The 14472-nt window shown below is 41.8% G+C and overlaps 2 protein-coding genes across 2 annotated transcripts in view; one reads left to right on the forward strand and one right to left on the reverse strand.

Moving 5' to 3' along the window:
• The window catches only part of LOC109873473 (junctional adhesion molecule C), a 40910-nt gene extending 36335 nt beyond the window's left edge, over positions 1 to 4575 (forward strand). Inside the window, exons 5-9 of the mRNA XM_020465129.2 lie at positions 118 to 320; positions 1305 to 1404; positions 1905 to 2034; positions 2252 to 2306; positions 2383 to 4575. Coding sequence (XP_020320718.1) covers positions 118 to 320; positions 1305 to 1404; positions 1905 to 2034; positions 2252 to 2306; positions 2383 to 2418 — 524 coding nt within the window. The 3' untranslated portion in view covers positions 2419 to 4575. The remainder of the gene's footprint in view (positions 1 to 117; positions 321 to 1304; positions 1405 to 1904; positions 2035 to 2251; positions 2307 to 2382) is intronic.
• ncapd3 (non-SMC condensin II complex, subunit D3) overlaps positions 3541 to 14472 on the reverse strand; it is a 37763-nt gene continuing 26831 nt past the window's right edge. The window contains exons 26-35 of the mRNA XM_020465128.2: positions 13928 to 14061; positions 13558 to 13763; positions 13104 to 13214; positions 11031 to 11192; positions 10575 to 10690; positions 6799 to 6887; positions 6626 to 6673; positions 4988 to 5050; positions 4841 to 4895; positions 3541 to 4754 (exon numbers count right to left, since the gene is read on the reverse strand). Coding sequence (XP_020320717.1) covers positions 4682 to 4754; positions 4841 to 4895; positions 4988 to 5050; positions 6626 to 6673; positions 6799 to 6887; positions 10575 to 10690; positions 11031 to 11192; positions 13104 to 13214; positions 13558 to 13763; positions 13928 to 14061 — 1057 coding nt within the window. The 3' untranslated portion in view covers positions 3541 to 4681. The remainder of the gene's footprint in view (positions 4755 to 4840; positions 4896 to 4987; positions 5051 to 6625; positions 6674 to 6798; positions 6888 to 10574; positions 10691 to 11030; positions 11193 to 13103; positions 13215 to 13557; positions 13764 to 13927; positions 14062 to 14472) is intronic.

Here is a 14472-nt window from a genome sequence, read left to right on the forward strand (position 1 = left end):
CTCAGAGGTCATTCATTGGCCTAGTAACTATAACCGAATGTGTATCATGGGTTGTGCTGATTTGACACGTTCAGATGCTGAATGTTGCCATTGCTGAATATGTGTTTGTGTCCACAGTGAAGCCAGTGGTGCCGAAATGTGCTGTCCCCAAATCGGTGCCTGTGGGGAAGGCGGCGGAGCTCCGCTGCGTGGAGGATGAAGGTTTCCCCAAGTCTCAATACCAGTGGTTTCGCAACAAGGAGGAGATCCCCGATGACCCCAAGACCAGCCCCAAGTTCTTCAACTCCTCCTACATGCTCAACGCCGAAACTGGAACCCTGGTAAGTGTGTGTTTTTGTGTGAGGACTGGGAGGGAAGGGGACTCTAGGGCAGGGCGAGGCTGTGGGGGTAGGTGTGGATATTTTGGGGAAACAGTTGATGGTGCACAGGGGATTGAGGCATGAGGGGAATTTGCAGTCCTCGTTGGCACATTCCTGAACTCCCTCTCCCCTGCTCAGCCAGACACAGTCAATGGCTCGCCCCCAGGCTCTCCACTCAACCTTCACACTAGCCTCTAAAGGTTGGCCTGGCTGTCACTGACATACTTCCAGGGAGTCACACCCTATTACATGCTACACCGGCCCCTTTTACTTGAAGACCTCCAGTTTACGCTGCCAAATCTGCGTTTCGTATCCAACTAACCAAAAGCCAACTAACTAACTATCAACAGGACTAGAATTAGAGGACAAGACATCATTAGCCTGGGTTCAAATGTGATGGGAGACAGCATACGAAAACTGAAGGGATATCTGTTGAACATCAAAGCTCATCACAACTCTTTTTGGTGACAGTTCCACCTAATCCCAATTGGACCTCGTTATAAACTGGCACTTTACCACATGCAATAAAATATATTGGCACACTTGCAGGATTTACTATTTCTTCGAAAATAAGTTGACATTTGAAAAACTATGTTTTTACATGTGCATTTGTTTGATTTACAACTGCATAGGACCAAAACAACTAATAATTTAAACTAAAATGTTTCACTACAAAGTCCAAAAATGGACAACATTTTTCTAAATTCGAATTAATTTGGTTGGAGGCAATGATTTGCATTTACTGTGTAATTCCTCAACTGTGGTGAGTTTGCAGGTGCCTACAGGTTAAACATAGCCAGTCAACCAGTTTTTAAAAGAAAAAACGGAACATTCTGAACACTGCACTCCATTGTATAGTGCCACGGGTGCCAATATATTTTACAGCATCTGTACATACACCAGAACAAAAGGACACCGGTTATACTGTTGGGTTTTCCTCTTCAGAAATTCAGTGCTGTCAGAAAGGACGACTCAGGAGAGTACTTCTGCCGAGCAAAGAACGACGCGGGTCACTCAGAATGTGGACCGCAGACGATGGAAGTCTGTAAGTCTGTTTGACAGCTGACACAGTTGTATACAAGTTACACAACACACTAGGGTTGGGCGGTATCTAGATTTTCATACCGTTTCTGTACCATACGGGGGTATACAGTATTAATGAATTTGCACACACGGGGTGACAAAAATAAAAACAAGCACAAAACAATTTAGTCAACAGGGATCTTGATCCAGGAGGGGATTGAATGTCTATGCTGTAACCAAGAAGCTTGATCTTGACATCTAGCCACTAGCAAGTTAGCAAACCAAATGCATAGCTGGGGCCCTGAGCTGGATATAATTTATTTGACACATCTTAGATTTCATATAGTTATACTTAACTTAGTTATAAGCAATGGGTTAAAAACAGTATTGAAAATCACACTGTCGGTATTTCTAAATACCCCAGTATACAGTATATCGCCCAAACCTACATGTTGAAGCATGTTATTCCAGTTGAAGATACCTCAACATAAATTCTTCATTCTTCCTGTTGTTTCTCCCCAGATAACATCAATATTGCCGGGATCATCCTGGGAGTGCTGGTGGTGGTGGTGGTGCTATTGTGTATAACAGTGGGCATCTGCTGTGCGTACAAGCGAGGCTACTTCATCAGCCAGAAACAGACAGGAAACAAGTGAGTGAGACTTCCTCTTGAGCGGAGCGGCAATGGGTCATGGCTCATTGAGGTTTAACATTTGCCGATTTAGACCTTATGAACAGCCTTGACTTCACAACTTGACCTGGTCAACTCACAGCATATGGTTTTATAACATGCATGGAACAATTCTTACTAGAAATGTGTTTTTGCAACAACAAATGTCTTCTGATCATGTCTCCATTGTGTCTGACAGTTACAAAGCCCCAGCGAAAGGAGACGGCGTGGACTACGTCAGGACAGAGGACGAGGTGCGTAAAGAAAAAAACGAAATATTTTAAACAAGGCAGTCCAACTTTTTCTTACTTGCTCTTCCTTTTATTCTAGGGCGACTTCCGACACAAATCTTCATTTGTCATCTGAAGACGAAGGGCATGGAAGGGAAAGGTGTGATACTTTGGACTGAACTCACTAAGTGTGTGAGATGACCAGTGAGCTGCCACAGTATGTGCCTTGAGCTCTCTGCACGTCTGAAACAATTCAAGTTTGCCAAAGGTGACAAGTTTTCACAAATCTATATAGAACTATTAACCATCGTTACAGACACATAAGTATTGAAACCCGCTTGTTGACCTTTTTATCACCAAACAACTTATTTTTGCTAAATTATGGAGATTTTTACGTTAAAATTATAGCATGTTTCAATAAGGTTAACACTATCTGCTGGGGAAAAGCATTTATGTAAGATGTTCTGCCAGGAAGGGAAAAACATCTAGCTAAGTTCTGAAGAAAATCTAACATGACATATTTCTACTTTAAACATGTGCTTCAAACCTTTGTCATTTATATAACTTTTTTTTTTTCTATCAGCAAAATTTGTCAAGACTATTTTTGATGGAATATATTTTGAAATGCCTATAGATAAAGGTTTACTTTTTTAAATATTTGTAAAATAATAGCATACTTTTTTATTTGGTTGTGGGAAAAACAAGTTTCAACCCCTCAGAATTCAGCTGTAAAATTTCACCTTTCCTACCCTCCTCCCCCACCCACCAAATCACTAAATGACTTGTTTTACCATGAAGGTTTGGTTCTAGAACAGTCTTACATATTTTATTTACTGTTGGGATTTCCATGTTAATATTGAAAGTGAAATGTTTGTAGATAGTGTCTTGGACAGTAAAAGGCTTCAATGAGTACCAGCCAAAAGCTGGGAAATACTGTATACAATCAGTGCTGCATATCCTTGATTTTAAGTGTCCTTCTATGCTTGAGTTTATCTTGTATATATTGAATATATTGTCCAGTTTTTTTGTTGTTGCTGTATGTCAGGAATACATTGAGTATTTGTAATACAGGGTTTATGTTGACTAAAAATTGTATATAGATAACTGTTTGTGTCCCCAAGGAGGCAATATGAAACTCTTCCCATGGTTTGAAAAATACATGGTCATGGTAGAGACGATCTGCCTAATGTTTGCACATAGGACATTTTACACTGAACAATCTTCTCTACACCAGGCAAAAAAAACATGGAATTTCAAATTCAAGTAAATGACCTAAGACGTTGTATTTGACATTTTCCCAAATGAATTAATATCCAAGAGTTACAAAACATTACAAGAGAGTAATTGCTAGGTGAAACCAATTAATGCAGATGCAAAACATTTTTTTTTACAAAACAGGTACCTAAGGTTTTCATTTGTACTTTGATAAAGCTCATTCCTCTTAAGTGCCTTCTGCCATTACAACAGTAGATCAGCTTTATGCCATCTAACACATTAACATTTTATTTTAAAGGTATTTCTCAATCACAATACTGCAAAATGCACAAAAACCTGAATTGCATGTTTAATACTCTACGAACGGCGTTTGAGAGGAATGATGACATTAACAAGAATGGAACATTTCCCCACCCAAATCATTTTTACATATCTGCTTTGTTCTGTAAATAGATTATTTTCTTTTAGCATTGTTTTAAAGGATTACACTTTTTTCCCCCCATTGGAGTAGAAATAGAGATTTATTATGCAATAGTGCCTAAATAGTGGGAATTCATTTTGGTAAAGACAAATAAGAAAATATATACAAAGTTTGTTAGCGGATTAAATAGATGGAGAAACACTAAAGCATGCCGCCTACATTTACCATAAAGGCCAGAAAACACTGGCAACTTCCAAGGCATTGAAAATAAGATATTTTTATAATTAAACAGCCCTCTTCAAAACCGGCAATATGTAGTTTTAAATACACAGTGAAAGACATTACAATACATGTTCTATGGTTGGGGCTAGCTAAGCCAAATACTGACTGCCAATCACGCTTTTCCTCAAATCCAAGGTTGATGAGGTTCCAGCTATCCAGTATTGATAATCTGCCTCCAATTTCTCCAATACTTGAGGTTGGCGTTGAAATCATGTGAAGGTTCAAGCGTTTCAAGCGTTCACACATTTATTTGATTGAGAACATGATTTTTCTGAACCAAACTAATGTAACGCCCATCTCGGGCCTGGTACAAATCCTCTGAGAATTCTTGAACTGTATGTTAATGATTAATAAAACTCACTTCTAATATTCTGACATGGGTGCTGGATTTTCATTTACAAAAATAAAGAAAATATCAATACAATTTGACATGGGACATCAAGTGTGTTCAGTTTAGACAGAAGAGAACATGAAGAAATAGCTACTGAGGTATTTGTCTCGTTCTTTTTTGATTGAGTGGGGACTGCACGTTCCATTGCCTTGGCACTGGAGTTCTGAAAACACAAGAAATGAATTAGGTGAAACATTCTGACCATTATATGGTTTAAAGCTTACTTTGATCAAAAAAATAAGTACTTACTGCTGATCAGGTGAGATCAATTGAAGGACACGTCCTTCTTCTCCAGTCTTTGACCCTATGAAGAAGAAAAAACTAGTCAGACCAAACATCATCAGTGTCATCTTGTGGTGAAATGGCATCTGTCTAAAAGGTCAAAATGTTGCATACCTGTTCTCCGGTCACTGAAGATGGCGCTAACTCCTTCCCCGAATGTAACTTCATTTATGTTACCTGAGTAACATGGAATAGGGATATTATGTTGGGCAATTAGATTTTTGATATTTAATGTAAAGCATAAGGTTAGTAGTTTGGTTAAAGGGCAATTCCGCCACTTTTCAACCTCATCTTCAGCACCAAACCAGTGTCTACATACTTTTGTGGAAGTATGTGGATTCGGCTATTTCAGCCACACCCGTTGCTGACAGGTGTATAAAATAGAGCACACAGTCATGCAATCTACATAGAGAAACATTGGCAGTGGAATGGCCTTACTGAAGAGCTCAATGACTTTCAACGTGGCAGTCATAGGATGCCACCTTTCCAACAAGTCAGTTTGTCATATTTCTGCCCTGCTAGAGCTGCCCCAGTCAACTGTAAGTGCTGATATTGTGAAGTGGAAATGTCTAGGAGCAACAACGGCTCAGCCGTAAAGTGGCAGGCCACACAAGGAGACCGCAAGTGCTGATTCACATAGCGTGTAAAAATAGTCTGTCCTCGGTTGCAACGCTCACTAGAGAGTTCCAATCTGCCCCTGAAAGCAACTTCAGCACAAGAACTGTTTGTCGGGAGATTCATGAAATGGGTTTCTATGGCCGAGCAGCCGCACATAAGCCTAATATCACCATGCGCAATGCCAAGCATCGGCTGAAGTGGTGTAAAGCTAGCTGCCATTGGACTCTAGAGCAGTGGAAATGCGTTCTCTGAAGTGAAGAATCACACTTCACTATCTGGCATACTTTGGTCATATAGTGTGGGAAAACAGTACATTACAATGATCTGTGGTAAAATAATAAAAAGTTTATGGTCATAAGAAAATTATCCTGTGACACAGTGTAGGATTAAAAGTTAAAAGAAACAATGATTTTCAAAACCTGCAACGGGTTTCTAGCCCAAAGGAGGGTATTTTATTTTCCCCCACATCACTGCCAATCTAATAGTGTATCAAAAATCACATTTTTACACATTGACACTTGTATTTCATTGGATACAATGAAAATGAGGTTGAAAAGTGGTGTAGTTCCCTTTTAAGGGTAGGGTTTAAGTGTAAGGTTTGGCATAAGGTTAGCAGTATGGTTAAGGTTAGTTTTAAAAACTGATTTTAAGAAGATGGTAGAACATCCAGCTTTGCCAGTTAGTGCCAATTGATGAATGACTTCAGTGAGTGGGGTTTATCATGGGGCTGCCAGCCATCGACTTGTGGCCCAAAAGCAGCTCTTTTTGCGCTACATGAAGAAGCTTTCATTGAGTCAGTAAATTGTTGACAGTACCTGAAAACACTACCCACAGTGATATTCAGAAGGCTCCTTCCCCAACCACAAGGTTTCTTAAGACCCCAAGTACAAAGCTCTCTAATGAGGGAACTCTAGCAGCATCAGCATTATTGGGCACAATGGATGGTAACCACTGCATGATCAATGCATATAGAGATTGAATGTCTAGAGCAGTGTGATCCATGCAGTTCCACATGATACTCCTCATTCAATGTTAGCTGCTCTTGGGACATGCACACAGACTATACACTTGGCATGCGGGAGGGTGTCTGACTCCTGAAGGAGGAGGATTCAGATCCGAGTTTGTCCAACTTACCCTGCGGGGTGCTTATAGCTCGATCGCAGACGCCTCCTTTCGGCTTCACTGTAATAGTGGAACACAAGAAAAAGGAAAGAAATCTATCAAAAATGGAATCACGTCAAGTCAGAGTTGGCCATTTCCATCTAGAACCGTCTAGTCAGCGGTGTGGTCATGAAAGGCAGCCATACCTGACCCATGCAGAGGTGTGAAGTTTCTGTCGCCGGTCACCATGACCCAGCTCCTGTGTGGCCCGCTCCTCTGCTTCGCTGGCTGACGCCTGGGGTTCGAGCACAACACCCAGTCAGAGATACAAGCTTAATTACGCTCTCCCATTCCACATAGCAGCCAGGTGTGCCCATAGTGGTGGTTGTAATAGAATGTTGTTGTAGGTGTAGCTGAAGTGACAATGGGAGTAATGCGTCTAGTGCCAGATCAAAAGGTGCAGTGCAGTCAAAAACATGATTTCCTGTGTTTTATATACATTTCCAGACTAGGAGTCTGGCGTAATACTGTGAAAATGATGATTTTGAAACCGCCTGAAGTTTGCCTGTTTTGGTGGGATGGAGTTTTGGCCTGCCTAGTGACATCATCAGGTAGTAAATCAGTTAACAAATAAGAGAGTTCCAAACCTCTGCCAATAACAGCTAGTTCATGTTTCCCCTCCCCACTTAGACCCTTCCAAGCTAAACTCTTGCTTAATAAATTGCTCTTTGCTAAAAATCTATTTGTTTTTCAACCATTTTAATTGAAAACAATCACAGTAATGTACTTAAATTGTTACCCAGAAATGATCTATATATAGAAAGGCTGCATTGGACCGAAGATTATTAGGCATTTAATAGCGCCATTTGAGATTGCTCAATCTGGGACTGGAATGTGTCTAGACATATCCACCCCACCTTGTAGTACAGAGGATTCAAGGTGACGTAAAATGGGTGTAATATTTTCACACCAAGTATAAGTAGACTTAAGGCGGTAGGTAGGTACAGTGCAGTCGGAAAGTATTCAGAACATCTCCTTTTCTACATTTTGTTACGTTACAGCCTTGTTCTAAAATGGATTAAATTGCCCCGCCCTCCCCCAGGAAATCTACACAACACACACACAAAAAAAAGGTTGAGAAATTATTAGCAAATTTAATAAAATTAAACTGAAATTACAGTTACACAAGTACTCAGTATTTTGTTTAAGCACCTTTGGCAGCGATTACAGCCTTGAGCTTTCTTGGGTATGACGTTACAAGCTTGGCACACCTGTATTTGGAGAGTTCCTCCCATTCTTCTCCGTACATCCTCTCACGCACTGTCAGGTTGGATAGGGAGCATCGCTGCACAGCTATTTCAAAGTCTCTAGAGATGTTCGATTGGGTTCAAATCCGGGCTCTGGCCAGGCCACTGAAGGACATTCAGAGACTTGTTCCGAAGCCACTCCTCCATTCCTGACTGTGTGATTAGGGTCATTATCTTGTTGGAAGGTGAACCTTCGCCCAAGTCTGAGGTCCTGAGAGCTCTGGAACAGGTTTCCATCAAGGATTTCTGTACTTTACTCCACTCATCTTTTCCTTGATCCTGACTAGTCTCCCAGTCCCTGATACTGAAAAACACCCCCATAGCATGATGCTGCCACCATGCTTTACCATGGGGATGGTGCAAGGTTTCCTCCAGACGTGATGCTTGGCATTCAGGCCAGAGTGTTCAATCTGGGTTTCATCAGACCAGAAAATCTTGTTTCTCATGGCCTTTTGGCAAACTCCAACTGGGCTGTCATGTGTCTTACTGAAGAGTGGCTTTCGTCTGGCCACTACCATAAAGGCCTGATTGGGGGAGTGCTTCAGAGATGGGAGAATCTTCCAGAAAAACAACCATCTCCACAAAGGAACTCTGAAGCTCTGTCAAAGAGACCAACAGGTTCCTGGTCACCTTCTTGACCAAGGCCCTTATCCCTTGATTGCTCAGTTCGGCCGGGCGGCCAGCTCTGGGAAGCATCTTGGTGGTTCCAGACCACTTTTCGCTACCATTCCCCAGATCTGTGCCTTGCCACAATCCTGTCTTGGAGCTCTACGGGCAATTCCTTCGACCCCATGGCTTGGTTTTGCACTGACATGCACTGTCAACTGTTGGACCTTATATAGACAGGTGTGCGCCTTTCCAAATCATGTCCAATCTATTGAATTTACTCCAATCAAGTTGTAGAAACATCTCAAGGATGATCAATGGAAACAGAACGCACCTGAGCTCAATTTTGAGTCTCATTGATCATCATAGCAAAGGGTCTGAATACTTACGTAAATAAATTCTTAAAACCTGTCCTCGTTTTGTCATTATGGGGTATTATGTAGATTGATGAGGGAAAAATGGAATTTAATACAATGTAGAATAAGGCTACCGTTGCAAAACATGGAACAAGTCAAGGTCTGAATAGTTTCCAAATGCACAGTATAGGTAGGTAGCAGGGTTTCCGTTAGCCGGTAACTGCTGGCTTTTGGCCAACAAAATAAATCATGCGGGGTGACTGTTGGGGTGACTGTTGCGTGCTGCCTTACGTGCCTGCCCCTACTGGTGAGGAGAGAGCGTGCGAGAGAGGCGCTTTGGGCTACTGTTGATTGCAAAGATAGAGGCCTTTTTTATTTAAGTAAAATGAAAGTTAGAGTATGCCAGGGTTTGCGTTAGGCAGTAACAGCAGTCTTTCACAGATGGAGTCTTTGAGTGTAAAATCTGTCTGACAGTGCAAGAGTTGCTGTTGCAGCAGCATCTTGTGGTGCTTTCAAGACAACTGTGAACTGAGGTCAAATAATGACTTCAGTGATCTTCAGGTCGGAGATTTAGAAAGAGGCCCGAGTTGGATGTTTTTTGCTTGTTTTTCCCCGCCAGTTGTCTTGAACGCACTGAAGTTGGAAGTCAGTTCCCAACTGAGTTCCCAGTTGTTTTGAACACGGCATCAAAAGGCAACGGAAGGCAGGCTTTATCAGCGCGTCACACACCACTTTGCAATGAGCCGAAGTCAATATGCATTTTGAAAACATACTTAATTGTTTGAAACCTGAACATTTTAGTACACATGACGCATGTCTTACCTTGCTTCAAGGTAGCCCATTAGATCACCTCCCTTTCTAAATTTTTAACAGATCATTTCATTGGTCACATGAAACCACAAGCATGTGCAGTGCCCTTTTGCATTATGGAATGAACATTCAGGCGTAGCCTGCTGTGCTTATAATGTGAAGAAATAGTTAATCAACTAAACGTTTTGAGCTGTTGCATCAGACTCATGTAGCCTAGGCCTACTCGTTGTATGAATTTGGGATCCATCGTCTCACAACTGTCCCAGAGTCTGTTTGGAATAGGCCATGTCTTTCTCAAACTTTTAAACTATAGTAGATTGACATAGGCTAGTGATTTTGCTGTTTGTTACTGGTCTTGTTGGCTGAGGAAAAGTAAATGTGGACAGTTATAACATGTTCAAAGCACACAACAGAATACGGAAAGGACCGCACATCATTGCATCCACAACTTGCATGTTCTAGTAATATCAATGACCATATTCCAAATGTGATTTGCACCGTGCGTGGACACCCTAATCAGGTTACGCACCCAATGCATATGGATCAGGTACATTTATCAAATGTCCGGTAATTGAAAATGTTGCTGGTCAAAATGTCCAGCTCCACATTTTCCTAACAGAAACCCTATAGTATGCCTATAGTAAAGAGAGATGTCATTCATATGGCAAAATATTTAGCTCATCTATTCTCAGCGCGCCTCTCAAGGGTGCTGTTGGAGAGACGCATCTCTGCAGCACTCCCAACATTCCATCAAAAACATAATCAAATGTGCCTCCCGAGTGGCGCAGCGGTCTAAGGCACTACAGCCTGGGGCTCGATCCTCGATAAATAACAATTTTCCTAACAGAAATCCTAGTAGGTAGGTATGAAAACATTGTGCTTATATGCAGCTAAGAGCTGTACCTGTCTGACTGGGCAAGTCTTTGGGTGAGCAGGTGGCTGGGGCCGACGGGCTGGGGCGTGGCAAAGCCCGTTTGGAGGAGCCTGTGGGCAGAAGCAGGGGCAGGGGAGCCCAGGATCTGAGAGACAGGGAGGAGGACAATTAAGAGAGTATGTATGGGATGTAGCCTGTAGACATTTAGACAATTGACATTGAGTCAGACATTTCTTCATATTCTCTATTTTACAGCTTGATATAGTAACTTTTAAAATTAATTTCCACTTAAAGAGAATTTTCACCTACTGACATCAATGCAAGTGAGATAGGAAGTTAGGCATCAAGGGGCAATTACTTCATTGCCAGCAGGGCTCCTGATGGATTGCTATTCAGGCTGTTCGCAGCAAAGAGTAATGGCTGTAAGAAAGTACACCTATCTAAAAAAGACAAGACCTCCCTCAATTACTAGGCCTAGTGCTTACCGGCGTGCCCCCAGAGGCAGCATCCCCTCCCAGGGAGCAGTGGGCCATCTGGGCTTCCATCTCCTTCTCATACATCTTCAGGTTGTACTCCATTTCTACCGCCAGCTGCTCGTCCGCTGCAAAGAACTCCTTCACCTCACTGCGGTAGTCCTGCATGGTCAGCTAGACAGCAGGGAGAAGTGTTATATCCCCTTAGGAGTTGGCCTTAGGAACAGATCTAGGATCAGACTAGCTTGAGACCCAAGGGCCATACAACCATTGACTACAGCGCAGCCAATGTGCCAACAGCCCCGACACCCTGATTAACCCTTAATAATCAGTGTGCAATATGCTTTTGGAAACTTCATATCCACACCCAAAATAAATTTGACAAATACAGAAGATCCACTTACTGTGGGCTTCTTTAACACAGTTTTCCACTTATGTTGCGTTGCACATAAGGATGCACATTTTAGTAAATTTGGCTGAGGACTAACAGACCCTCATTAACCGGTCAACAAAATGGTTTCCAAACAGTAAAATGACGTGACCAACAGGAAATACTATGCATGCATACATACATACGCGGGTGGGATGTTTTTCATCAAGATGCAACAATAGAAAGCCTAGCATCTTAAAGTCGAAAAGCTATTATTGAACACGTAACTGCAATTAGCGGAAAAACACTGGTCTAAACAGCGCACTTAATGCGAGCGGTTCCATATGACAGATGAAAATCCGTTATATTAGCAACCCATCCTAGCTGTTTCTAACTACGATTGTGCCTTTAGCTTCTGGACAATGAAAGAAACTTGTTATGAAAGCCAATGTCTGTCTTCTCTAGTTTACAACAGCCCTGTGACCGGCCTCTGCTTCACCATGGCTTTATGGTAGGCGGGAGCAAATTGTTAGGTTCTGCACCAGAGTCCCTCTCTGAAGTTGAAGAGCTACAGATGGTACTCTCCTCGGTGGCCTGTGTTTGCATGCTTGCTAACTGCTAGCACAGGCAGACTCCTGTGTCAGCTCCTTTCAATGTTTGCTGCAAACTTTTGGGGTAAGCGTCGCATTTAGAGGCAATAGTGGTTGGGCATGTTTTTCCTATACTGATTGTTTGAAGTAAAGTAAAATGTTCAGGTTTCAAACAATGATACTGCCTCAAATCCACATTGCAAAGTGATAGGTGACGCACTGATAGCATGCCTACCATTGACTATCGCCTATGCACTCGAATGGGAGGCGTGCTTTAACTTCGAGTTGAAAGAAGAAAATTGTAGCTCTTTAAAATCATGGCCATCAATACAGTTAACAATTCTAAATGCAATTCCACGTTATTTGTTGCGTAATGACTGGGCTTATAAAAAGAACATGTCGCTCCAGTACCAGCTTTTTGAGGAGCTGCTCTTGCCCTGTGACCAGCGGCAATAAGCTATTCCGCTCCTCAAACTAGGCTCTGTATGCATGATAAATAAGATGCATGACGACTACCCAAAATACACACACCGATTTAATTCCACTAAATTATGCTAATTAACCTATAGATGAATAAGCATGACCAGTCATGTGTCTTTTCAGTAGCTTACCGATTAACATCCCTAGTTGCACATTTACCTGAACTATGACACTTCCTGAGCTAATGGAAACTCCATCGAGAACACAAAACATTGGCTCAAAGTGGTGTTTGACAAAAAAAAAAAAATCTGTATTTGCAAAGTATTTTTGGATAATTATTAATTTGAGTGTTCAAGGTTTCAAAAACTGTTTCGAAAAACAAAGAAAATGTTTCCAAATAAGAGTGTTTCAAACTTGACCAAATCATCTCAGCTAATCAAACGGAACATTGAATGACTCCAATGTAGCGTTGGAATCAGAAGAGCCCTACTCCACTGTATTCACTATCCTGGTGGATAGAAACATTGTTATGGGATACATTTTGAACTGCAAACCATACTCAGTCCTAAGTTCTTGCTTTTAATGCATTTTCAAAATTTCTAGGTTGTTTTAATATATTTTACATTTTTCAAATTTCGCTATCATACATTATGCTTGACAATGGATGACGATGTCATGATGATGGCCGTGTTCCCTCTGTCTTACCTGGAGGTAGCCCATGAGGTCCTTCAGGACTGGCGAGCGCTTCTGTTCCAGCATGCTCTTCAGATTAATGATGATGGGAATCATGCTCTCGATGAACACTTTCTTCTGGACCTGTGGGTGGATGGATGAACAGAGGTTTGTTAGTTAGCCGTTGGCCCCCTCTAGTGGCTTGGAACACAACATTTGTTGGTTGAAGTAGTGCTGGACAAATACATGTTTATTGTATTTTAAGTCACTTTGGATATAAATTACTGCTAAATAGTAATATTATCATTACTACTACTTGTTTTAGAATACAAAATTGTGTGTCCTATTAAGACGTGTTGCATGTAAAATAATTAAAGAAAGCTTAAATTGCAACCAAATCAGAGTCTTGGCCCCCCTTTTCATTATACTAAAATTGTTATAATTTATTATTACTACTACCGCCACCATTATTCAAAGCTCATCATACCTGTGAGACCACCTTCTTCTGAGCCACCTGCATGACGGCCTTGGCCATGGCCATCTGCTCGTCCTCCTGCGGCTCGTCACCACCAGCCCCCGCAGCTCCACTCAGTGCTGACAGCTTGATCTCCTTGAGGCTGAGGATACCAAATGTCTCAGCCAGCACTACCGCCCCGTCACCGTCCAGAGGCAGCTCCCCGTCCACGAAGCACGCTGAAGGGAATGGGGTGGAGGCAGAGACACAGCGAAAGAGCAGGAGAGGCAAAGAAAGCATGAGTGAGAGAGACAAAAAGGTGCATACATTCAATAAGCGCTCACCAATACATATTTTAAGAGTACATGTAATTTCAATGTAGCCGTTTTCTTGGAGCGCTTACCGAGGATGTTCTGGCTGATCTTGATGGTGATGTTAAAGCGCTGGGCGTCTGTGAAGTGCACCAGCAGGAACCTATAGATCGTGAACCGCCTCTCTTTGTTCTGGGCTCCTTTAAGGGAGAACTTAGCCTTCTCACTGGGGGACAAACAGACATTTACTAGTGTTTCCCAACCTGTCATTGACTAGGAACTGGCAAACTACATAATTGCTATCGAATAGAATGACACCCTTAAGTCCATTGTAACACATGGCACACATTTCCAATTCGCACAATTGCTCAAATAGAATTGCCAGTTCAAAAGTCTAGCTAGTTCACAATTACACTACAACAGCAAAGAACAAATCCCATACTACTCATCCACTGATTAGAAATCATTTTTTACTGTGAAAATATCTTGTTGTGACCATCTCACCATCGGAGTGGCTGATCAGCAATATCTCAGAGTGCAAGTTCAGAATCACCAAATTAGAATAGTCCTCATCATCCTTGTAAACTCAGCAAAAAAAAAAGATGTTCATTGTAAAGGGTTCAAACAGTTTCCCATG

Source organism: Oncorhynchus kisutch, linkage group LG28 (assembly GCF_002021735.2).
Source record: "Oncorhynchus kisutch isolate 150728-3 linkage group LG28, Okis_V2, whole genome shotgun sequence".
In the NCBI taxonomy this organism is placed as follows: Eukaryota; Metazoa; Chordata; class Actinopteri; order Salmoniformes; family Salmonidae; genus Oncorhynchus; species Oncorhynchus kisutch.